Source organism: Pectinophora gossypiella, chromosome 7, assembly GCF_024362695.1.
Source record: "Pectinophora gossypiella chromosome 7, ilPecGoss1.1, whole genome shotgun sequence".
NCBI lineage: Eukaryota > Metazoa > Arthropoda > Insecta > Lepidoptera > Gelechiidae > Pectinophora > Pectinophora gossypiella.
In genome coordinates, this window is record NC_065410.1 from 9,307,529 (window position 1) to 9,335,298 (window position 27,770).

Below are 27,770 nucleotides of genomic sequence, written 5' to 3' on the forward strand. Positions count from 1 at the left end.
CAGCTTACCTTACCTAAAAATTTGACAAGTCCGGCTTTTTACAGAAGCGAATGCCTGTCTGACCTTCCAACTTAAATACTGAAAGTAATTACAGCTTTACAGCAAACTTTATATTGATTAAGTAATATTTTCAAAATAATGTTGTCATCATTTCTACACGTAAATGATATAAATCCAAAGATATCTTTTCTTTTTTCTTTTTTTGAACGTGACTTATTGTAGATTTGCCGAAAATGGCATTAACTACTTGGCCGGTAACCAATAATATCTAACATAATTATGATGACATAAAATAATTACGGTCGAGATTTTTTCGTGATATATTGTACACTTGCCACGGACGGCATTCGTCACTTGGCCGGGTCAATGGAAAGCTCTGAGAGCTCTCACCCGGTAATAGGTTGTGTCCGGCACAACCTGAGAGATCTGTGAAATCATCCCACGCACGGTAAGACGGCTCACATGCACTCAATTATACGATGAAAAGATTCACATACTAAGTAATATCCAAGGCATACACTAATTACCCATGGAATCTACACTTCGAAAAAAAGTATTTTTTCCCTAATTAATGACTCTATAATCTTTACTATACTCTGAACCGGCGTGCGTGTATGAAACGATCGAAGAATGTGGAGGAGGAAAATGTGTCAGGATCGAAGCAAAAGGAATTCCAGGCGTGATGTATGTGTACGTCTCTATAACTCAGCTTTCTGCCTTGATCACTACAAAGTAGAAGATCTTCTCATGTACGTCATTGCTACAAAATATTACACCTATAAAAGAGCAATAAATGACTCCTAAAGTGATTTACGTCATTATTCAACTACAAATATACTAATGATGAGAAAAGATGTGTCGTGTAGTACTAAACTTGTCACTTAAGAGAAGGTGACATACACACCCTAGATTTATAGCTACAGAGCTCAGACGAGGTATTTACTGATTATCTCAACGCAGTCATTTTATTATAAGGCCCCTTGCAAACGAGAAGCACTTTCCGTTTACAGAGCCAACTGTCGATTTGTGGCTGACGAAGCGACGTCATAATGTCAACTGCATGTAAGTACTGCCGGATTGTAAAAGGGCAAAGACGAAAACATAAAAGACAGTATAGAACATACTGTTGTCGATTCGGGCAACTACCAACTTAATCTGAAAGGACTAGAACTAGCTGCGTCTCTTTCTTGCGCGTATTGTAAGTGAGGGACGGTACTATTTGGGTAGTGTAATAGGTTCAAGATAAATTATAAAATTCTGATAACTAAATAAAGACAGGTCTACAACTAACGAAAATAATTTTCATTTTTCTATTTAACTTATTTCCGAATTTTATGAATAATCAGTCCGACATTTTATCACATTTTTCTATGACGCCACATTGTAGATTTTTCATACAAATTCATAGAATTTTAAAAAGTAAGCAAAGTAAAAAGTAACTGATTTGACTAGTTGGACACTAGCCTATATAAGAGCTGTCAAACTAATATTAGGTTGTAAGTTTGTGTGCGCCCGAATAGGCACCATTATCTAATCTATTAGAATGGAGGAACTTCAGATCAACCTACTGTGTAGTAAAATAGCTGTATAGTAGCGCTATACTTAGGCGGAGTAAAGTCAAAGGTGATTTAATGCCATGGCCCTCCACGTGAACTATAATGCGGATTCAACTTGTAAGGCATCGGCCAAGACTCGCAGATCGCTTGATTTCATTCTCTACCACTCGCTTGTGTAATCGATTACACTTACAACTGGTACACACACATTCAGAATATAACGTTAAAGAGTTTTTATTTATTTTCTGTAAAAAAAACAATATTTAAAAATAACAGTCTAATAATCACATTCAGAACTTCATTGCAATCAGATACTTATATCCGGCAGATAAACTACCAGTTAATCGGAAGTAGTGAAAGGTCTTACATCGTGCCTTTTAGCAATGCAAAAATATTTAATGTAACCTGCTTTACTTTATTTTTGACGGAAAAAAATATCAATATCAAAATTAAATTTTGAATGAAAAGTATTATTCAGCCAATACTTATCGGACGCAATGAAATATTTGAACGTGGTTTCCTGTTATTGTGTAATTATTTTGCCATTTCATTGGTTTAAAAACAATTAATAACACTAAATAATTATTACTCATTTAATAATGACGTAGTTGATCCAGGAAAGACATAAGTTATTGGCATAATGCTATGACCTGCGCTATGTCTAATAACTTTAATTCTTTTTATTGATTTTCCTCGAGCCCTCTCGCATTTGATATCCCTCATTAATAGAATTCAAGGTCAGGTCTTTCACCCTGTCTTCAATTACATGACGACAGCTTTTATAACCATAAATCACTTCCACGGCAAAAGAAATCACTAACAAAGTCCTATCATTTATCCATTTTAGATTAGAAAGTTATTGTTGAAAAGACGTTGGGTAAAAGTGTTAAATATGCTAGAACTTTTAGTTTTATGCGTCGGTATATTTGTCGTATAATGCTAAGTACTCACCTCTGGCTCCAAACGATCCGAATCGCTCCCGGTTTACGGCAATTTTATACTTCTTGTCGCTTGGAACCGGCAGTTTTGACGGATACTTCTCCGAGTTCGCCCGGTACAATTTCTCTTTGGACCCGTGTGCCCCCATCTTCAACTTCGTCATTAAAACTCAAGACATTTTATGTTTCTCCATTACAAACGTAAACTTCAAGGCACTGTTAGGAACTACAAACTCGGTCACTTGTGAGTCACATCACTATTGTTTTATCAACTTGATGCACTAATTTGTTTTTCTTATCAGTGTAGTCATCACCTTAATTTCGGTGTTTGCATGTCTCCGCTGTAAACTGTTAAAATTAGAACTTTATACGGTCCACGATAGCAGCAGGTGTCATAATTTCAGTCGCTATTTTCAGTTTCTGTTAGTAAAAGTCTTTTAGGTCGATGCAACCCATAAAACTGTATTTAAATCGATATTACGATTTGACGTTTTCGAAATTGAAGGGGAATAAAAAATAGAACGATCGTAAAAATACACACGTGTTCACCGTGGTCAACAAAGCATCGTTCGCTGATATAATTATTGCAATGGTTTAGTCGGCTTAAGTCTATTTCGGTAGCCGACTCACTAACAACAAACCAGTGTTAGGTGGTCTCTCCTTTGAGATCCTTTTTAGAAACTCGAAGAGTAACTATTATTTAGTAAAAACTGGGGGTTCAAGTTAGAGTGGCCATCTAATGCATTTAACATTCTGTTTGGAAAGATATTTTCTGAGAGCTGCTTAACGTAGTCATTTGTCATTCAGCGTCAGGTACATTATAATACACGGCTTACTTTATGTTTTCAAAGCGTTTACGGCCTGACAAAGAAAACTGCACATGTGCAACACCTTCAGTCGCTAATGGCAAGAATAATGTCAGTGAACGTTCCAATACTAAGAAAGGTTTAAGAGAAAATACGACACCGTTGAGCAAGTCATCTGTTTCTGACGGCATGGACCTAGGTACAGTTAGTAATGCCGAGCAGAGTGAAGATGTGTTGCCATACACATAACAGATCTCTATATTCGTGATACCAATGACAATCGCGACGCCTTTTTTCTCTTGACTATTATAAACTAATACGGAAGCGACAGTGTCATCTACACGCGAGACCCATTTGATCCATTGTGTAGTTAATATCTTTATTGGACTTGCAGTGTTGCACTGTTATTACCAGTTACTGACGTTTTATATCTTTATAAAATCCTGAATTATCCTGCAACCAACGTGCTTGGATAGAAAGTCCCCCAATCATATCCATCAGAGAACCAGCAGACACAATTTCACAGCAATGTGAGAAAGCACTTAGTGAATGTAAACCGGCGTCAGACTCATTTCCTACAGGAGATAGCCTTGCCGTCTAGTGGAAAACTCCCATGAATTATGTACATCTCATTTTATCGAATCGTACGACATAACTACTGAACGTAACTTATGAAAGTAGAATGAAGCAAATATGAAATCCGGTTCATATTGTACTTAAAAGGTAAAATTACTTCTTACTTTGACTTATTATAAGCCAATATTAAAAAAGGAATATTCGGAAGTTATTTTCATAATCTGTTATTTAACAAGATACACATATATGGCTCTTTAAAAGAAGCAAAAAAGCAGCTTAAACACCATCGTTAAGAGTTAACTGCTTTTTAAGCGGATTCCAAAAGACTTTTTCTCGGCTTAACGCTATAATTAGCTCGGCCCTAATTGAGCCTGATTTAGACGCGCCAGTTCAAACATTTCATCAAATTAACGCAACTGTCGCTGTGATTGAAGCCATCCAGTTTATATTATTCTTTACGTAACAATAAGTATGTGTTCTGAATATTGAAAGAGTAAAAAGATTATATATTTAATTAAATAATCTATAACTTAACCTATTAACTGCAAACAACAGACTTTTTTATAATGTAACTTTTTATAACGTAACATCTTTAAATACTTAATCATGTACTTAATTGAGATAGAAATAAATTACAAGAATATGCACCACTAGTTCCAAATATACCCTTATAATAACGGCTATTTATATCTAGATACGTTGGTAGATACACTACTAACTCGTCCCTTGGGTTAGTCACTCAAAAACATATGCAAGTATCTGTTTCTCAGATTGTCGCTATTTCAGTAGACATTGCTTTCAGGGTTAAATAACTCAAAGACGCATGTCCTTAGTACGACTATAGACAATCTCGGGTTGAAAGATATATTTAGATTATGGAGATTAATGACTCAAATGCAAGGTACAAATGCATTTGCGACGGGCTAAAGAAGGGATAAGTAATCATTGCAATGAAATATTGCAGCATTAAAACCCTAATATAGTTACAACTCGATGACAAATTCGACATTTGCGAGACAAACTTGACTGTTTACACGATGATAATAGTTCCTGCGATTGTTATTGATGTGTGTTATACTGTAGTACTAATCGCATTCACATCACTCATTTAAGAGTCACGCTCTTCTCGGTGTAGCATTTCGTTAAAAAAACTCTCCAATACTCTCCATGCTACTTTTTAGGGATAAATAAGGCAGAGGTCTAATCGCATCGGGTGATCTTATTTCGAAATTGTTTTGGTGTAACTACAATGACGTGATAGAAATAAACGAAAAAGAAGTAAATAAAGACGATCCGATCAAATCACAAGACAAGATAGAACACAAGCATTATTAAAATCGATAATATTCTTATGACCAGATGTATCCCTCGCGCAGAGTTTATACTGAATATAGTTCTAGCAATATAGGCTTGGAAAAGAAAATATGACAATCACATAGAGGTTAAAATTTCTATAAATAACAACACGATTGATCCTAAGATTATGAGAAAAACAAGAAACCGTCATAAATGTTCACTAGTTCACAATAGCACCGCATCTGAACCAACCTTAGCCGAAACAATAGTCAATTACAGACCTAACCATACAATAGAAGCAGATTATGAAGTTTCACAATTTTACAACTACCTATAACATTCAGCGATATCCAGTTACAAATTGAACACTTACAAAATATTAAGATGCACAAAGGCGGAAAATATGGTGCAAATGTGCAAACTTTCGTACCTAATAATGATATTTCCAAACTACTTATTATATTAAACGTTTAATTTAGAATCTAGCGCAAAGATTTTAATCGTTGATGGTTAAAAACTGAATGATAATGAATGATGGTGTTAACGAATAAGACATAAGACAAACTTAATTGTTCGTGAGGTAATTTCACTCCACGTTTAACGCGTAATATACATACACAACACTGCACAACTTATTACTTATTTACTTATATTAGCACTGAGGACTTCAGAATACTTCTCGTGTCTCACTGAAGGTACGTCACACTGTAAACTGTAAGTGCGTGCAAGTAACATGAACGTGGTAACACCCCACCACACTTGAACACCAAATTACTAAAAAACAACCTCACATTCACATGCTAATTAAACGATTCTAGCAAAATGGCTATACGTAAGAAATATACCAAACCAGACTAGACGTCGAAATTGTTCAAATTATCGTGATGTAAGTAAAAATTACACTATATAAAACAGAAAAGTTTATAAAACGTAATATAGCACTTGTTTAACTAACTTATTATCTGAAACCAGTTTTGCGGCTTCTTTAACGTTACATCACTTCATTCTGCCGCGTTTGATCATATCTGCCTTACAACATTACACAAAAAAAGTTGGTGTGCTAGCAAAAATGACATTGCGGCACGAAACGTATTTCCCCTTGTGAATCAATACGACAGAACGTTTGTTAGTACTACTCTTCGTGTTTATAGTGCGTCAACGGGTTTCCTTCCCTGCATTACATAATGCATTTTGAATCATAATAATGCTGTAAATTGAGGGGAATTAATATCATCTGAATGTAATATTATCATAACATAATACTGTAGTTAGTTGATAAGGCACTCAAAAAATATTCGTATACCTAGGTACTTAGTTTTCTATAGGTATAGCTGTTTAAAAAAATATTTCCATACTCAACAGCTACAACGCGACCGCTCTCACCTTAATCACTTAGCAATCAAAATTCTACCAGATGCAAGAGAACGGGCACGCGAGTGATTTAAAACAAATCATATCCATATAGAGCTAATAGTAATAGATTGGAAACTAAGTAAAAGTCTAGAAATCCTGACGATGAGAATAGAAAACGTTTTCTTTTGTGTAAGTACTGAAATGACAAATCATATTTCAGCAAATACCTTATGCAAATAAATTCAGTCGTTACATATTTGTATTCAAAAAACTCTTCAACTAAGCAAGGTATTTACAACATGTTAAGTTTGTAAGGTCATTTTGTCGTAATTGCAATGAATACAATGTAAACATCGACGAAAATAGCCACAAAGGTGATGCCATTAGATAAATAAACAAGTGAGACGACTACTATACTAGGTATTAAAATTATAGTGACTAGCATGCTTGTTGATTTTTTGCAACTGCAAGCAATGGTCATTTTTGTTAGGAAAATGTTTGAAACGACTGTAGTACCAAATCACCTTTTACAAAATTATAAGCTATACATTAGAAGAAAGACCATAAGGCAGAGTAACAATTCTCGTGACTTAAGCCGTATGATCTGTAAATGTTTGAATTCTATTTCCAAAGCGAAACGTCTAGTAAATCTGATAAGTGATATGAGCCATATGTGAACTCACCCATCAAAGAAAATGCGCACGAGCGAGCCCGCGGCGGATGCGGCCAAACAACACGACAATTTGGACTGTATTGTTAATGCTGAACGATGGAAGTTCAGGTATTGCCCCAGTGAGTCTAGTTATCAATCCAGTCTTCAGCTTGGCCGGTTAATAGGACAGAAAAATCAGTCAAGCGTGTCCTAGACTAGAACATGACCAAGATCGCACATCCATACGCCTACTCAGAATACGAACTCACGCTTTTTATGTGAAAATAATTAATATAGATATGTTTTTATTTAACGCCATCCAATTATTTATTTTTCTTCGTTTAATCAACCCTCCTTAAAAAATAAAAAGAAAAAAAAATTCGTCTAATCATTTTTTCTCTTGTTGGATGTAAGGCTAGAATAACCAATTTCCACTCCTCGCTATCTTATGCAGCCTCTGAAGCATGGGAGCAATCTCATGACAGACCCAGAGTTTTTAATTCCCAGTCAACCGAGTGTCGCCAGGTCTCTTTGGGCCGCTTTAAATTATTTAGTAACTGTCAACAAAAAACTGTAACAAAATACACACATTCCAATCAAATTCCGACTGTCCGCTGAAAATATCGGGTGACCTTGCCGCGAATATACCCTGAGCAATATTAATTAATAATTAACATAACAATCGATAAATATATTCTATGTAGAGGTAAATATATACGTACATATTAATGCCTAACATAAAAACAACCGGCAGTTTCAACAGGAAGAAATAACGCGTGACCCGGAGACAGTATACGTAGCTTAATAAATCGCATTGGATGCTTTTAATCCGTTCTTTTATGAAATGAGCCGAAGTTACGAAATGGAAATGACGACGTCATCAGAAATAGATGGCGCTACAGCTGCGCCATGGGAACATGAGCTTCGTGGAGTTCGTGGCTTCGACAGATGACGTATTGTTGTCATTTCATGGTTAGTTTCGATCCAGTCACATTTGTTTAGACTATTCTTGCACCAGTATTAGGTTCAGTATTAATCAACTTTGTGTGAGGCATGGTGGAATAAATCAAGATATTCCTGTACGACTCACTTCTAGTAGCAACTCGTAGTCTACTTTACCAAGATTAACTCGTGTTTGAAAACCATCTTTAGCTGAATTGTTATTGTGTAGTACCTATTGTACAGAAGATTGTTCATTAATTTATTAGATAATTGTTAAGCATCTTGAAATATAACGTCAATTTTCTGTAATTCTTAACGAATCTGTATTATTTTGTTGCGGTTTGAACCATAACATTTCTACCTAATAATTTATTGACACAATAGTCTTTAAATATACCTACTTCTTAGGATTTTGACCCTGTACCGGTAAACGAACTGTGATGCCCTAGAATGACCTTACTATAGTGAATTTGTACTCGAAAATACGTAAACTGAATGAGAATAACTTCTCTAGTGTGTTTTATTGCACTAATTTTGTAGCTCGACTCGTTAGTATTTGCATCTAAAATTTTACGCTTGTCATGACTGACATTGGTCCTTCGCGCTTGGTGGATATTAGTACTTACCTATTTATACATTTTTTATATTGAGAATCAATCCGCGTAACCTGATATTTCAATATTTGATCAACTGCCATTCTGAACAACCACACTGAAGCGTATGCTGCGTACCTCACTGATGGAAAGTATCTACGTTATTGTTTACATAAACAGCCCAACTGCCACCAAAGCAACTGAGGAACAAACAAACAGCTGGACTATTTATAATCCGAAATCATAATACTGGAGAATGAGGTCGTCCCTGCAACAATTTTGGGTGAATTTCGTAATAAACAAAACTCGATGACGGTCTGGCGACTCGCCAACTGCAACAGGAGGCACAGCTGAAGTTTACGGCTAACCCTCGCATAATTAACTAAAGCAGATTGTGAAAGCAATAAGTAGGTAATACTGAACATGAGTCACGTTCTGGTAACAGTAAACTTGACGTCAATTAAAAAAAGACACTGTCGCCGCGAAAGCGGATTAGATTGTTCGCGAGTTTTCATGGAATTTCGGATCCGATTTTATTCATTAGGAACAATGTTATAAAGTTCATTAAACTTGTAAGCTTTGATTAATATATTTTTTACTCTTTTTTAGTGAGATACCTATAAATTTTCCTCAAACGTCATGCTAACTAATGATGATGAATGGTGATTTAGAAGAGAGATCAAACCCACGAATCAGGATGATTCCTTTGTCAGGTGACAATTTCAACTATTTTACTCTCATGAATCAGCAATTTTTTGAAACAAAATGCAAATTGAAGCTATAAATCGTTTTGTTCCTGTTCTATTGAACATAATTCGCTCATCGTTTCAAAAACAAGTTACTGCATGATGTAACTAAGTAAATATCACGTATTGGATCTGCGCAGTGTATATTTTGTGTTGTACAATTCAGTCGGGCCACACACGCATTAAGATATTAAATCATACGAGGACCGCACCGAAGAACATCCGGCTCGGACTGCAGGATTGATCTACTAAAATGATTCCTCTTCTGATTGTAGACTATATTATTCATATTTTTTGTTTAAAACATAGTCTTTAATCAAAACAGTGTCCGAGTCCCTGTTCAATAGCAATGCTCTTAGAGGTAGTCTCGGAAAAGGGGATGCAAATTGTAATTTTCGAGTTTTTGTTTGATTAATGTAGGTGCGGTTTTTACAATACGCTTACGTTCCCGTTACTGTCTTTGTGTGCATTGCACTTTAGAATTACCAAAAAAACAACTAAGCTAACATCTAAAATGTTATTCTCAATCAACCACTCCTTTTCAAATAACAAAAGAACACTCCCAACGAAAGATTATCTTTAAAACAATTGAATGAATACAGACTAACAAATAAACTCATTTGGCAATGTAAATGGACTGTAAAAATATTGCTGCAAGCTCTGCTGTACGATGATTTATAATAGTCTGATTCAAGAAGTAGTCATTTATACAGCCACATTATTTTATTTTTATTGTTGTTTTATGTAACTGAACGAAAAGTACACGTATTAATTCGTAAACTAAGTACTTACCTATCTAAAACTATACATTCACATTTGTAAAGCGGATTTTCAAAGTTTCATTACATTACATAGCGGCTATTTACCCACAAGTAAACACATATTAAACCTTAAATTGCACTTCACATTAAATCAATAAGCAATTAACAAAATATGTCTCCCTTCACATTTTGCCAATCCAATTGGAAAGGTGCTTTCTCCCCTTACTAAGATGTTATGTAAGCTAGTGGCATTTTAGTGTCCTACGACATAGTGCAGATAAACGCGTCAAAGCGAGCCATCACACCGTGCAAGATTAAGTCCATACTCCATCACAACTTCAGAGCATATTTCAGCCGTGCCCTTCGAGAATAGATAGACAAACAAAAGACAACTCGATGACGCAAGTTTATGTAGCGTGAAAAATTCAAAGCGAGATGTGTCGAGTTTCAAAAGTGAGCCATATTGGAGTAACGCTCTGTTAAAGTAACATATCCTCGTTATTATTGAAGAAAGCTTTCATTGTTATTACGTGCTCCATCGATTCTACTCAGAAAAATAATCACTTAGCTAAGGTAGTTAGTCATCATTGCAGTAATTATCAACATCCACTTCTCGCATTTCAATTTTATAGCAACAGATGTAGGTATACACGCGTTTAATCGTAAATAACCACATTTAGTTTCATTTAAAAAATATGAATCTATTGCCTCGTACGTCACAGGTCACTATACGTCAGCCTACGCTAACAAGCTATCATAAAACATGCAGATAGAATTTGAAAGCGGCAGGCAAATGTCGTGACATGTTCATTGTTCCCATAAGGAGGGTAATGGCATCTATATGGTGCTCTCAGAAGTATGGGAACGATCGAAAGTATGAGAGAAATAATTATTATAGTCACGTAACTCCCAATTATATAGTCGCCACGCGTTGCCATTAGTTACGCGAGCCCCGACTAACGAACAAACTAACTTGTAGACATTTGATTTTATATATATATGGTAAGTATAGTTAATTCCGCAAACCGTATAAGGGTTCTTTATATTATAGCAAACATTCCGTATTTCCTCACAAAAATTAACTTTTTGTTTAAAATTGAAGATTTTCTTTTTTCATTTCGCATTCACTGTGAATAATGTTTTCAAACAATCAGCAAAAATGTATTCATGATTGTATTACGTAAATCAATTCAACAGCATTTCGATATTGATTATTCCAATTCATTGTTGTTTCTCGCAAAGTAAGCCGAGTATGTATAGTCGAACAACATCATTCTATACGTATGTTCGTTGTATTCTACAGTATGAAATCGATTTCATTCTGTGTAATAATAACCACAGTAACACAAAATAGTACAAGATGCCAATAATACAAATTTGCTCTACATTTGTGGCACTAAATCATGTTCATGATTCTGTTTTACTGTACCTCATCCAAGAGGCGGTTACACAACGATTGTTCCAACCATTCCTATCGGAAATCATACAGATAAGAAGATATTGAAAAATATTCAAGATGCCAAACATAATCTTGACTCGTGAGAACGTTACTGACAAGATTTTATGATAACAAACTGAAAGAGTAAGGTTATTGCGTCCAGCGGTTATCGTTTTCGTTTACATAAAAATTTCATAATTTTTCACACTCCGTTGGGTACTTTCAATTTACCGACAGTTTGATTATGAACCAACACAAAAATCCCGATGTAGATTAAGATACTATTAATCGTCGCCAAGAAAAAATGTAACGAGCGGTCTCGCCGTCGCGTATAGAGAAAAAAAACATGACAATAAAATTACTAAGCACAGCGTCTTGTTGACTTGATTTACCGAAGAAATCGTGGAAGAAAGTTGTCTCCTATCTTTCAGCGAATAAAGTGCAAAATAAACATCTAGTTTGTATGAGATGGTACAGTAACGTTGGAGTGCATAATAGATGAAAATGCAACTGGTAAACACACGAAGCAAAAACATCGTGGAGGTAGCAATTACTTCGCTTTCGAAGCAGTTGTATAGGCAGTGGTTTCTTGTAGCGAATCTTACGCGATACTAACTTAATATTACTCTTCCTTCATGATATGCACAATAAGACTCTACGTCACTATGAAATCAAAGACTTACAAATTCCCTCTTCTTGATTTATAAAGCTTAACAAACAAATTCAACCTTGGCAAATTGGTTACCAACCAGGAAATATAAATAAATAAATCGAAGATAATAACACTCTTTACCAAATACATAGTATACTTGACCCACATCAGGTGAGACGCTAATGTACCGTTTATTCAATTAAAATGCAATTAAAACACATAATAACGGGTTCTTACCGCGTTTAAATGGGGATATGAGACTCCCGATATTTCGACGCCATGATCACGGGATGACTGAGTCAGTCATCCCGTGATCATGGCACTTGCAACAGTGTCGAAATATCGGGAGTCTCATATCCCCATTTAAACGCGGTAAGAACCCGTTATTATGTATTTTAATTATGATAATAACCGCGTAAACTTAAAACAATGTAAAATGCAATTCTAAATGGCCCCTGTCGCTACGATGGCCTAATTTGGCTAAAGAAGCAAAGGCTGAGGTAAAGTAATTACCCACTTATCATACGGTCCAAATGGGAACAGTGTCATAATAACAGTTCCTCGGCTTGTCAAGAAACCTGACAAGATCATTAGCAGCGTCATGTTAAAAACCTAACACGCAGCCTTTCTAATGGATTCAGTTTTTACTATAACACGTCCCGTGTGAAGAAAAGTGATTTATAACACAGCAATATTAGATGATCTGTGGTCTAGTCTGGGAAAATGAAAAGCTTGGATTGTATACCTACAGGCTTTAATTACGAGCATAATTTAGAATGTATTTTTTTTTAGTCTTTTTTATTTTAACAATGGATTGGTTCACTGCACTCCTTATCACAGATGAGTAAGTCACATAAGTACTTTGGAATATCTTGACAAGATTTGTGTGGTTTTGCCTACAGAACAGGTGATCTAAGGTCCATTTTTCAGTTCCACAAGAAAATACGAACTCAAATTTATGATTATAAGTTGGTTACTACTTATGTTAGCAACATTACAAGATAAATCCGAGCGTATCAAGCACATGGTATATCCCTTTCTCTCGGGCTGTAACCTCGATCGCGGACTTCCCTTGTCGAAGTAAAAGTAGTCTTGTTCCCGTCAGTGACACCGGTACACCGGCAGACAAGTGGCAGCTGGCTACCACTAAGTATATGTATATACTTATATATATATAATATAACATATAACAGCCTCCGTGGTTAGAGCGTTAGGCTCACGATCTGGAGGTCTAGGTTCGATTCCTGATGGGGACGTCCTTTGTTTGGTAAGGACTTTACAGACTTGAATCACCTGATTGTCTGAAAAAATAGATTCAGTGCTTCGGAGGGCACGTTAAGTCCCGGCTATTAGCCATAAAAATACCTCCACCAATCCGCAGTGGAGCAGCGTGGTGGAGTATGCTCCATACCCCCTCTGATTGATGGGAGGCCTGTGCCCAGCAGTGGGACGCTATTTATGTATGTATATATAAAATAGGTGCGCCTTTGACCAATCTCATATATTGGTAAGTGATTAGAACGCAATGGTACATACATACATTTTTTGTTTGCGCGACTGTTGTTGTACCCTCATGGTGTCCTAGTGATATAGAGCCCTAAGTTTCAAAAACTCCAAGATAATGCTTTTTAAACACAGACTACGCCAAGGTGTTCCAATCGTTCACTCTTCGCATTATAAAGGAAGAAGGGAAGCGTTTCGTGCTTTTTTTGAACATGACTTATTGTGATTTACCGCCCGGAAAAGCTTTTGGTATGTCTACAACAAACGGATGAAGTGGAGTTTCGTTTAACCAGCGGTGGTTCTCCAAGAATACCTGCGTCCAAACCAGTTCCTCGTAGGAACCACCTGTATCTCGCACGGGGACCGGTTTCCCACAGTCGCCAACCGCAGAAGCCGTCACACTTTCAAGTGATACTGCACGCTATACGGGCGATAGTTGAATAGAAAAATAAATGTGGGCACGACTTTATTATCTACTTATAGAAAAATAAGTATTTAGTATAAATATTTTATTAACTGCATTACTGATTCTCTTAATAATGATATCGATTTCATTATTATTATTATATCTAGTGCCTGATATTTTTTTATGAGATTTGAATTTCGAGAATTGTAATGCTACGCGATTGCTTTTCCACTCGTAATGAGGCATTTAAATATCTTTTGGTTGTTTTATAGGTGCGTATGCGTGCTTATGCTTATAAGTAAAAGTAATCACCATAAAATAATAATGGCTTAAGTATACTTTTATTTAGCTACTGTTGATCTAAACTCCAACTAGTGTAGGCGTACGACCGTAATCAATTAGAAACACAAACTTCATTGAGCAAGCGTTTTAGAAAGAAACAATGGGTCAGCTGGTAGCGAAATATGATTTATATTGAGCGTCGCAGAGCACGCCCACGACGCGTCGCAAGCGCTGGAATTGATATCTGCAATCTTTTAGTTAAAGCGTAATATACACGACTATCAGAAGTGAGGAGATCCGCAGGAGAACTAAAGTCACCGACATAGCTCGGAGAATTGCAAAGCTGAAGTGGCAGTAGGCAGGATACATAGCGAGGAGAACCGATGGTCGCTGGGGCGGAAAGGTTCTAGAATGGCGACCACGTGTCGGACGACGCTCAGTGGGTAGGCCCGCTACTAGGTGGACCGACGTTCTGGTGAAGGTCGCGGAAAGCCGCTGGATGCGGGCAGCGCAGGACTGATCGTCGTGGAGATCCTTGGGGAGGCCTATGCACACCAGTGGGCGTCGTACGGCTGATGATGATGATACACGACTATAGTATAGTATCCCAGTCACGTAGCTACTCAAGGAAGATGCCGGTTTTTAATGGGAAACTATTGTTATTGCGGCCACCCGGATTCGATATTTTATTATACCAACGTAATTAAAGAAAAAAACATGAGAAACAAAAATACTTCGTCAGGCGTAACGCGTCGGTCTCGTAAAGTTATATGCTGTTTGAAACAAGTGAATTAATAAACTTGATTCCAGCACATTCGTCATTTGGCGCAGTAAACCCTGTTCGAAGAAAGCACGGTTCAAACCCAAACAAACAGACGTGTGAGGAGCACAAACAATCCTCGGGAACTTACTGGGAACTGTAAAACTGGATACATTAAAACGGTACACCTTTTTTGTTCGTAAGTGGTTAAACAGTCTATATCCTGTAATTAGTTTAGATGGTTCTGACTACTACTTCAAATAAAGTATGCCTTTGTTTGCCTTTGTTTAGGGGGGTTAAAATGTTTTGTTTGCATTGCGCACTTATTTTTATATGCGCAAATGTCAAATTGCAATATTGCTTTCTTAGATATATTGCTTCAATGTGACCATTTTAACCTCCCCGTAGTGGGTATACTTCTAGACATATATGTATTCAACTCATTAAATAACATAATATGTACAGAGGTTGCTCTATCTGACAGAGGTATTGTATCTTTTCTAACATGATGGCCAATTATGGGCGATAGGCTGATCCCCTGGTACCGCAAGGTTTATCATAATCCATCTTAGGACGTCTTATCAACAATGACTGCAAGTTGTTTTTTATTCTTTTACTTGTGGCTCTGCCCAACCCATTAGGGATTACGGGCGTGAGTTAATGTAATGTAATCGTAGGTAATCAAAACTTATTTATCTGCAGAAATAGTTCTATAAAGATAGTTTTTAGGTATTAAGGCAGTCTGGAGACTAGGCTTACATGTGAAACTCTTCGTGTGAAATTACTCAAAATTCTAGTAGTAGAAGTGGCGTTCAAAACCGTTCATTTAAAAACATTAACCCATATTCGTTGAATGATTACATTTTATTTGTTTTACGGGGTGTAACGTAAACCTAAATACTTCTAACCCACTTTCGTTCGACGTAACCACAAATATCGATACAAATCTAAATGGAAATTATTAAGATAGAATCAAAATAAATTCTTAATTACAAAATATAAGCACGCTATAGATATGTAAGTTTGTACATCATAAATTATACCTCTGACTACCACATTGGAAATATAGTGGTGAGCTTATATTAACTATGTTATGTTGAATATATTTTTTCATACAGTGAGTGTGACGATCTTAAAACAGACAATTACTTAAGCCTTACAAGATTACGATAAACATTATTTATATAGTCGCCTTTATATGGCATTTGCGACCTTCCTTGCAGCAAAAATCGTAGGCCGTATGGTGGGCGATAATCCATTCCTTAACTAGAATTCCTTTGATTAAGATTGTATACCATAATGCCATGTCACGTAGGTTTTCAGGGCGCACCATCACTGACGTATGTGGGTCAAACAAGGCCTTGTAACATAACAAAGGATTTAAACAGCGGTAAATTGATGTTATATCATCGAATCTAGAACATGTCAGACGAATCGATTTGGCGTGCCGTAATCGATTCTCTGCATAATACATAGTTATTATGTAATTCTATTGTAACAAGAATGAAATTAAATTTAGAATTTAATTATATTATAAATCATGTTGTCTTTAATTTCGACAGCATTCTAAATTTAAGTGAATTAAGAAACACTTTTTTCTCTAGATACATCAAGCTCTCAATATAAACAAACTGTAAACAATTGAATGGTGAATCAATTTAATGTCAGCACAGTTGCATCCTAGTTAATAGAGTGGAAACAATGCACAATCATCTGTATAGAGTACAGACGTTGTTGCACCTTCTTTGTAGGTGCGCCAAAATAATGTGAAACCAAGTGTCAAACGAACATAGATGTATACAAAGTCACAAATTTTAGGATTTTTTTTATTGTTACATATTTTGGTACTCAGAAATGTATGTTTTACGAATGAATGCTTTATGGTTTACTTAACCAAAACTATCGTTTTGATTATCCGCAGCATGTTAAATAAAACTTTATCTTTCTTTTTTTTTATATAGTACTTACCTACCTATGTGAAAAATTACCATTTATGTTTAGCTTAAAGCCATTGAGAAGTAGTTTTGAAAGCGTCAGTTTCGAAGACACTGCTAAATCGATTGAGTGATTGATTGACTAAACCGCTAATTGAATTCGTTTCTAGTTAGTCCGTCAAGCGCATGTAGAGGTGAACTTAGGTGTGGTGCCGCACCACTGGCGCAGTGCTTCAGTGAGTTCAAATGAGTGACCACAAGGTGCCGGGTTGCAATGACGTCGAGTTTGACATTGACATGACTAGTTCTGCAACTTCGCATGTTTATGTGCTAAAGACGTTTCAAGTGTCTCCTCATTATACAGGCTAGAAGCGCAAATAGTTTGAGTACACATTTTGAGTAGGTACATTGGTTAGAATGTAAAAAAAATAATTAGCTCTGAGTAGCTTTGTTTACTGCTATTGTTTTGGTGTTTTGCTGCTATTGTTTCGGATTTGATTACTTTCTTTGTTGTTAAAGAACCAGAAGCGAAACGATTTTTATATTGTTTAGTGAGGTAAAGTTGAGCCGGTGGCAGGCGGCTAGTTCGCAGTAAGTTTCGCGTTCGCGGCGCGGCGGGGTCAACGCTTCTCTCGTCAAACAAATCCATCGACGAGAATAACCCGTTACACTGCACTGACTAGCGACTTCCAGTGGTTTCTCTGCCGCTGAGCATAGACCATTTTATACTAGTCAATTTATACCCGACAATTCTATATACATATTCACATTATAACTCACGCCTTAAATCCCAGTTGGGGAATGCAGACTTACAAGATAGCTAACCTACAAAGATAAATAGTATGTAACACTTAAAGTTTCCTTTTCCTCCCAAACCACGCAGAGAACTTGGGCTGCGAAACGTAGCCAAAGAAACAGAGAAACTTTAGCATGTCACGAGCCATGTATTTTTTTCCTGTAACTCGCAATTCAATCATGTTCAATATTTCATTCACTGTTTGGTTAAGCAAAAACTTGACGTCGACTGACATTGCAAAAATAACCATTGGGTCATCGGAACAACGCCTATGTCTATACTAGTAATATAAATATGAAAATAATTAATGGAATCATTTGACAATTAACCAACAAAGTGAATGAAAATAAGCAGTAAAGTTTAATAAACAAGTGACAAATGCTTGTTAAAACCAACAAAAAATAGATCTGTAAGAAACCTACTCGTATAAACCTTTATACACAGTTAGGCAGCCAATGCTTTAGATGACCGCACGTAGTATCTTTTTATTCACGAAGATGAAGTGTCTTGTCATCCGTGAAAATAAAAGCCGTAAACCAAAAGAGCGTTTTGCGAATCGTGTTTGGCGCAGTTAACGGATCGATTGTATCTTGGCCGGAGTTTTTGCGCAAGTTCGTACGTTAGCTCACTCGGATCACGGAACCCTAAATTATAAAACCGTTAGATCACATCTCGATATCCACTGCCTATTGACATGGTTCATTAGATAAAATGACTGACTTCTAGTTAGCTCATTATTTCTACTAAATTAAAAAAAAAAAACAGAAAGTTTGCTTTAAACTAGTGTTTTCAACCAAAACACTGCGGAAAACTCTCGAGAAAAGCAAATGGTAATAAATCTGTGTAAACTTAAATGAATTGGTGATTTGAATGAAAATACAAAACAGCAAGATGCAATTTACTGCCACCAATGAAATAACCATTTATAAAACATTAGAAATCAGCACAGATAACGCAGACGCAACAGTTTCGTAATGCGAAATTTAAAATTATTTATTATTTTGCTGCTGCAAACTTACTTTCGCTGAATCAACAGAAAAAAGTGTTACACTTATGCTTTACGTTTACAAAAAAGTAGCCTAATGAATTGAATTATAGAACCTATAGTTCTACACTTTTCGTGCAGATTATAAGATCTAGCGTTTCTTTGCCAATTTCATGCTTTCGAAACCGAGCAGTTATCCGTCCGTTGTCTATCAATTAAAGATTTTATTACATTTACTTCTTGCGTGTGCAGTGTCACGGTGAAAGGTGAGTTCAGCAAGATACTCTCGACTTTAGATCCAGTTGCCATCACCGCTACTTACAATTGTTCGACAAACTTTTCTCGTTAGAACGACGATTTGTTATCTCCGTTCTCTCATTAACGATGCTTATCGTCCCTTCATTCTTTTTCCTCTTAATCGTAATCTACAGCAAACATCAACTGTCGCAACCTGAGTCTAAAAACGCACAATTTTTATTTGAAGTCGTTTTATATTTATAAATATTTATCTAATATTCTATCACTTCATTTAAATTCAGAGCGGGGACAAACGTCCGCCATTAAGAAAACTTCGACTTCCTTGGGATGTTACAATATTGCTCTATAATAAGAAAACTGTATTCTAAACTTCATATTAGTATCCGCTAATGTTAAAGTGAAAATATAGGTTATATTATACCTAGGTGCAAGTTTGTAACGATGAAATTGCAATTTAATTATAAGTTTGGTACCTACTGCATTGTTGCATGCGGGCACGCGTTCGTACTTTCTCCATTTGGTCTATTATTTTCCATTGTGTCTAATAATGAATTACATTGGTTTTATGTAACGTCTGTCATTGAATAATCGTTTGCTAATAGGGCCCTGCAGTTTACAATCCTTAATTGCATATTGTATACTTGATTGTCAATTGTTTTTGAAACGTTGCGTTGCACAGATTTATCTTAATTTTACTTTTGTTAAGCAACGGTTTATTTCGTATGTTGTCAAACTAAAAACCGATTTCTAAGCAAGTTTTACGTGCTCCGGGATAAAAAATGGGACTCAAACTAGAAAAAAAAAAACAAAAAGAAGACAAATTTAAAATCATAGATGAACACAAAACATCAGCAAAAAATGTTACTGGACCGTTCACGACTAAAAACACGACGATGATCAGACAGTTTGACTGGAAATATTCGATTATGAAATAGCTTAAGTCGCGCCAAGAATCTAGGTGACATCCACTGGACTGGAGTGCACGCTTGTTTACTTTTAAAATAACACTCGCTGGTTAGCACAAGAGTTGTTTAACCAGTTGTTACTGGCACACAAAAATGAAGGACAGTCAAAGGTAAGTTATAGGAACTTAAAGCGATAAATATAATTAACAGCAACAGACCAATGCACAAATTTACAGTAAAAGATCTGCCGATACTGTTGCATAATTCAACAAGTGAACCGCTGAAAATTATAACGAACACGTAGATAACTGTCGCGATAAGGATAATGCGAACTTTCCTCAACCCAACTTTGACACACGAATTACGAACTAAATAAACGTCAAATCAAATAACGAAAAAACAATACCTGATCAGCTTATAAAACTATAAAATTAAACGAATAAAACTGAACGATAAGTAAACAAAGTAACTGAAATTATGACACCACACTAAATAAGTACTTTAAAGTAATCCGTTCACACGACGCTATAGTGGATTAACCTGTCATCGATTGGTTGTTCGGGATTGTCAACACTTCACTAGCATATGGCACATTTTCGCAAAGAAAATGCGGTATGCGGTTAACCTTAGTGGGGAATCCATTGATTTTTCGCGGTGCAAGTTTGACGTCACGCGGCAGGAGGCGAGTGCGGTGACGGCGCGCGCCGTGGCGTCTCACCGACGACTGGCGAAGCGGACGAGAGGAAATGCCAGTAGCCAGTTGCCATGCGGTCCCGGTCCCGGCTGCTCCCGGTGCCGCTCACGTTGTTGACCTCCGCATCCCCTCTCACACTGACACAGCTGATTTTAGCCAGGTCACATTTAGGGGACCTAAGCCCAGTATTGTTTTCTCTAATTGTATAATGTGATTGAATTGTTTTTAGCCTATTTTAAAAAAGGCGGTTATCAATTTGACCCGCTTGTGTGTAATATTGTTGGAATTGCACAATATTCGTTTGTTAGTTCATGTGGGGTTCTAAACACGTGCCAAATTTCACAAATCTGTATGTACTTACGTATATTTTCAGAAACCTATTCCACGTATTTATCAGAAACTATAAATTTTATTGCATTTATTATTGGATTACTTACCTAAGTATTATTCAACTTAGAGAATAGTACAACTTCCATCAAAGTCAGCATAGTACTTTCAAAGTTATGGTCAAAAAAAAGATTATTGGGGTTAGAAAAAAAAACAATGAACTTGTTGATGTCTTTTGTATGAAGGAACCCCTTATCAATGTTAGTAGACAACATGAAGCCATTAAATATCATTTCATTGCTGCGGATGCAAGTGCCGGCTGGTGTTGGTGGGAGTTGAGGGTATGCTGGTACTGCTGTGGATGCTGGTATGGATCCTGGGAGTACGGTGCTGATGCGAATACTTGGGGAGACGGATGCGGGTGTTGTTGTGTATACTAAGGGGCTTTAAATTACAAAAAGTAACAAATCAAAAATTAAACCGATTTGAAAATCTGTCTAATAAAAGGTAAGAAATTATATTTTGTTGAATATAATGTCAGAATCTAAACTCTGAAGTTGATGCAAATAGAAAGACGTTCGAAGAGCATGTTCCACCCAGAAACCATGCAGTAGCAGGGTTTGCAGGTAGCGAAACTTGCTGGTTATCTTTTGTTGTGCCCCTGTTGCATTGGTTATTAATAGGGCATTTTTTCAGCGCAATATAGCTACAAATCAACATTAGAAAATAGAATTACTATTTATATTAATATTATAACATTTTATATACTTAATCATGGATTGAATTGTAATTCCTATCTTTACCGACAAATGCCTGACACTTTTTTCAGAGCAATGTGACACAAACGTTACAAAGTTTAATTAAAACAGCAGGTGTACTGTGCTTATACCAAAACTGCAATTATCATCACTAATTTAAGAGCCACGCTCTTGTAGATGTAACATCCTCCATGCTACTTTTTAGAGAAAAATAAAGCAGTGGTTTCCCTCTTGCCTTGTGCCTAGCAGTACTCTGTCTGACTCGAATGGGATGGCGCCCATATAGTATTCTATTTCAAAGCCGTACTAGGACTCCTCTGTATAGTACTGACATCTATTGCTGCCCTCTGTCAGTTTCAAGGTTTACCTTGAAACTCAATATACAATACCTAATAATAATAATAAATCTTTCTTGCACAAACTTACAACACGAGAATGACAACATAGATATAATAAATATATGTGCTGCAAACACAAAACTACAGATAGCAACAACGGTAAATTAATCAGGGGTCCCCAAAAAGATGATCTTACCAAAACTGGGTCGTGTACTATGTTCAAAATAAATTATGAAATTCTGATTACTAAATAAAGACTTATCTAAAACTAACGAAAAATGTTTTCTTTTTTCTACTTTACTTATATGTGATTTTAAATGAAAAAAAATGTAATAATAAGTCCGACATGTTATCACGTTTTTCTATGACGTCACAGAGTGCTTTTTCATACAAATTCCCTACCAAATTCCATAGTAATTTCGTCTTTTGACATTTAGTAAAAAGCAACTGATTTGACTAGTGGGAAACTAGCCTACTGTTATTTTAATAAAATGAGAGGATAAGTATTACCAACTTAAGAATAAAATAAAGTTAGTCTGCACAACACTCTCGTTTTTATTATATTTTGGAGTAACTTACTTTGTTACTTCAATTTTGTCATATTCATGGACATGGAAAAATGGAACTAAAGTGTTTATCAGGTAAGTAAATCGATTAGAATTGCTCGACGCATGTTACGTCACTCACCATCAACTACGTCGTGTTAACGTCATTTACGTTAGCGCTAACACCTCATATTGTGAATCGACCAATTCTGTAACACAGCAACATTGCTATTACATTACAGTAGGCGCTTCTACGTTTTTGCTATGAAGTGTGTTTATTCCCTTCTAACCCATCATTTTTTTACTCCAATTCCAGTACGGATAACAGTGTAAATAGATATAATGACGAGTGTATTAGTATGTATTATATATTACAAAAAAAATGGTCAGAAAGTACTTGTAAACGTACCTAACTATTCTAATCACTTTAAATCACTCTAACCTATTTATTCTAATCAAGTGCGTTCTAACAAATGAAACATTGACAATGAAACTTACTAGAATAATTTCAAAGACACTTAAATAAATAAGAACATTATAATCATCTTGCTGAATGCGGGTACACATTTGAAACAAAGGCTTTGATACTTAGGTACATTAGATAATTCTTAATATACCTGTTAGTTCAATAATATAATATAGGTATTTAATATGTGAATGGAAAATCCCTGAATATAAAACCTGTATATTTAGTTCCCACCATATTGTGATGCTCATAGCTCAAACTCGTGATCATTATCACGTTTTTAGATCGTGATTGTTATTCTAACGTCCTCTTTATACCTAAGTTATTTGGTGATACACAACTTGTCAATCTTGCTTCAGATAAAACTATTGATTTTCACAAATAAGATTACGAAATTTTTACCAAAACTGACTGAGGAATAGAAATTACTAGAACATTAGGATTTGGTATACTTAATGTCAGAACGACGCTTGTAGCTTAATTAATTAAATTGTAATCAAATTTTCAAATAACTAAACAAACGTACGACTATTTCATCTTAAACTAAAGGAGAAATCCGTAAATATTATTTTACTTATGGCGTAAATAAGAAACCGTCAACAAACTCTGGGTTAGCGAACACTACACGTTTCATCATCGGATGTTGCCACATGTCTACATTTACCTCTTGTTCCTAGCACAATGTTGGAGATAAATCGTGAGTCTCAGAACATTGTACATAGGTGCAATTGACTTACAGCTCATGAGATTGTCTCTAGATATAATCATATATTCGCAATGGAGTTCCTCAATTAAAAACATGATCTGACTGCATGTAGTATTGTTAAATTACGAGGTTATATTATTATCTTTTTCTGTCGTGTGGGTTTTTTAGGTGAATTACCAACCTCATCAACCCTAGTGTCAGGGTTATTATTGAACCGCCAAAGGCCCTTGACATGGCTCATGTAACGATTACTCACTTACATCAGTACGTAGTAACTGGGACCAACGGCTTAACGTGCCTTCCGAAGCACGGATCATCTTACTTTCGGACAATCAGAACCAAACTAGGGATCACAAAGTGATTTTTGTGATATGTCCCCACCGGTATTTGAATCCGGGATCTCCGGATCATGAGCTCAACGCTGAACCACTGGACCACAGACGCCGGTCATTAAATCATCAACGTAATTATAGAAAAAGATGCTATAAAGTCAAATTATCATTTCAAAAAGGACAGAACTATACAGTTCTATCGCAAATTTATTTAATGAAAGCAGGAAGATAATAAAAAGATCGGCTTTGCAAATTACTTTTAAGATAGCACCTTTAACCTTTCTTACCAGTCCTTAATGTAACAATATTAATGACCACATTAAAATATTTAAAGTATTCAAAAGGTTCGCGATCTCTTGGGAACCTTTACATACTTATTTTAAATTTTGTAACGGGTAAGAAAAAAAACCTTTCATATCGTCATATAGTAGATGCACTATACTATTGCAATGGGATCAAGTAATGATGAAAGTACTTACTGAGCAGAGGGAAGCGCGTAGTGGGGTGCTTCCCGGGCGGGGTGCTGATGGCGCTGATGTCGCTCTGTGAGCTGTGCAGGCTGCTCTTGCCGCTGCCTGCCGCTGAGCCCAGCTCCATGCGCATACGCATATGCCGACTACCACCAGAAAACAATTCGTTAATGTATTTTACTAGCATTTAACTTCTCTACAGAAAAAGAACTTCTCATTTAAAAAAAATGTTTCATATTGTTTTTTTTTTTACACAGTGCGTACTGGAGTGAGCTTCCTACTCCAACAGCTAAGCTAAATGTAACTAATTGATAATAACGTAATCCACACATCCGAATACGTTTTGCGTACAAGCTAACAAACTATAACAAAGCGGTTCACAAAACAACTTGGTAACTCTTCTGTCAGGGTTCAAATAATAATGAAAAATATTTTTATATTAACTTTCAAATGAAATGGTTATGTATATGTATGTAGACAATAGCAAAAGGTCTCTTACCTCTTAGGCTTTGTATTGGTGTTGGTTGATTTAGATGTTAACCTATTTACACTACACGCCGTTTGCGACCGCTGCAGCGAGAACGAACTGTCCACTTTAGACTTAATATCCTTGAAAGACTTAGTTTTGTAGTCACATTTCAAATCTATAGAATTCTTCTTTGAGAAATTGTCTCGCCTCTCTGTTTTCTTAGCAGTCTTTGGACTACTTTGTACACTAGTATCGACTTCAGTCTTTCTACTGGCCAACATGCTTTTTAGCTTGCTTGGCACATCGCGCTTAGGCATTTTGTACTTTTTCAGAGTAAAACTCCTCTTTTCTTCCTTGTTTTTTTCATTACAGCGTACATCTTTTTCACTGTTTAATGAATTTCTCTTACTTGTATTCTTAGGAGTCTCCTTCTCTATAGCATGAGGTGCTTCAGTTTTTTGTTCAGTATTTTCAACAGTAAAATATGAATCAGGTTTTACAGCATTTCCATTCTTTTGACTGCATTCCGAACGCGTCGATGGCGTGGATCCTTCCGGAGACATGTCATCGATAACATTAAGGAATACTGGTGATGAACGATGATTTTCAAAGTCAGTGTACACTCCACTGGATTCCATACAAGAATCATCATTTCTATTCACAATCAACGGTGGGTTTCCATTACCACCCTTGCCACCATACAGTGCACCATCGATGACTTGAGCTCTTCTGTCACCTCGTTGCATGCTGTCATCGAGCCCATCAGCATCGCTCTCCGTGAAAAAATCTGAATCAGTCATTGGGTCAGCTCGTCTGGTCACGGGAACATTCTGCCAGTCCATTTCTATAACGTCCTCACGATGACCAATGGAATGGTCAGCTCCTCTGCTTACTGGTCTAGACATTTCTCCATCACCCTGATAACCGTCTAAACTTGTGATACTCGTGATACTCGTAATAAAACTGTTTGATACTTTGGATGTCTCCATTGATTTAGTAAAGTCATTTTTATTGTCGGAATAAGTCTGAGAATCATGCATTGTTGACCCAGAGAATTGGGAATAAGTACTTATCTCACCATTGATATCAGAAGTATCCAGAGGTAAATCTTCAGGTGAAGGAGTTTGCTCCACTCTATTAACCACAATGCGGTTCTCATGTTTGCAGTCTAAAGGTATCTCTAAGTTTACAGTACTTTCAGCTATAGAACTGGCTGGTTCTAAAATGCTACTGTGAATGGAAGGCATAAATTCTTCTTCATTTAAAAGATCTTCCTTCATTAACGTCATTTCTTCGTTCTCTATTATATTTTCTTTGTAATTGTGAGTGTCTAAACTAGAGATTTCTTTAGAAACACGGGGTGAGGTATTCTCGATTAATATTTCATCATCGAGTTCATTTTTTGTTTTATCATTGGTACTTTTTAAGTCAATGACCTCACATTTTTTACCAGCATGACTTTCAAATCCATCATTCTGTATTGTCGAAGCTGCAGAATTACTTTCAGTCTTATCTGTGGATGGTGTATCGCCATTATCAGGAGATATTTTATTTTCATTGTTACAGAAAATTGGCAGCCCTTCAACAGTTGGAGAAAAAGTATTATCTAAGTAACACATATCATCCATCTGATCCGGAGTCAAAATGCCTAGACTATCATCCAGTGAATTTTCTTCGTTGTTTCGCAATGAATTCTCAATCGGACTGTGATTCGATTCGAAAGGTCGACTTGGGATATGCGACTTAAGTTGCAAGCACAGATCGGACCTTGAATGAGTATTAAAAGTTTTCTTAACCGGAAAATTAGTTTCATTTTCACAAGAGTATTCAAATTCTCTCATTGGCTTGTCATCAAAATTAATAACGTTTGGTAATCTGTCAGCGCTTCTTAAAGAGTGGGTAGATTTACTTAAACTTTGGTGACCAATATCATTAACATTTTTTTCTGATGACCAATGGTTCAATTCTGTGCTCTCCTTACAAGACGTCGACGGATCCGTTTGAAGATCAAAAAGTAGGCTATACGGGCCTGACTCGTCAACGTCTTTATCATCAACTAGCTGCTGTGTTATACCATTTATCAGTCCTTTTGTCTTTTTATCGACACTCTTCTGCTTCTTTGTTATTTCGTTAAGTTTCTCACGCAAATCGAGTATTCTCGGATTTTGTTCCACAACCTTTTCCAGACTTAAGCTCATCTTAGGTATTAGTGATGCATATGTTTTCTTGATTATTGATTCCTTCACTTTCGTTTCACCTTTCCCATCCGTGTTGGATTCACAAGACGTGTCACCGGTGTCCACAGAGCCGAGGCTCTTTAGTTTAGATTGGTTGCTGGAGAAGGTGTCCCGCATTTCTGACACTCGCAGTAGTTTGCCATGTCTCTCGATGGGGATCTGAAACAGAAGATAACATAGTTAAGACAATGAATACGGAATAATACAGCGCTACACGTAATACATATTTATCACGGGTCACAGAGTATTCAAATGCAAAGGACGGACATGAAGTCATTGTTATTGTCACT

General features: G+C 36.3%; 1 protein-coding gene across 1 annotated transcript in view; it reads right to left on the reverse strand.

Annotated features, from left to right (window-relative positions):
- The window catches only part of LOC126367986 (uncharacterized), an 85,993-nt gene that overhangs the window by 43,833 nt on the left and 14,390 nt on the right, over positions 1–27,770 (reverse strand). Inside the window, exons 2-3 of the mRNA XM_050011805.1 lie at positions 25,274–27,639; positions 24,784–24,920 (exon numbers count right to left, since the gene is read on the reverse strand). Of these exons, the coding sequence (XP_049867762.1) occupies positions 24,784–24,920; positions 25,274–27,639 (2,503 nt within the window). The remainder of the gene's footprint in view (positions 1–24,783; positions 24,921–25,273; positions 27,640–27,770) is intronic.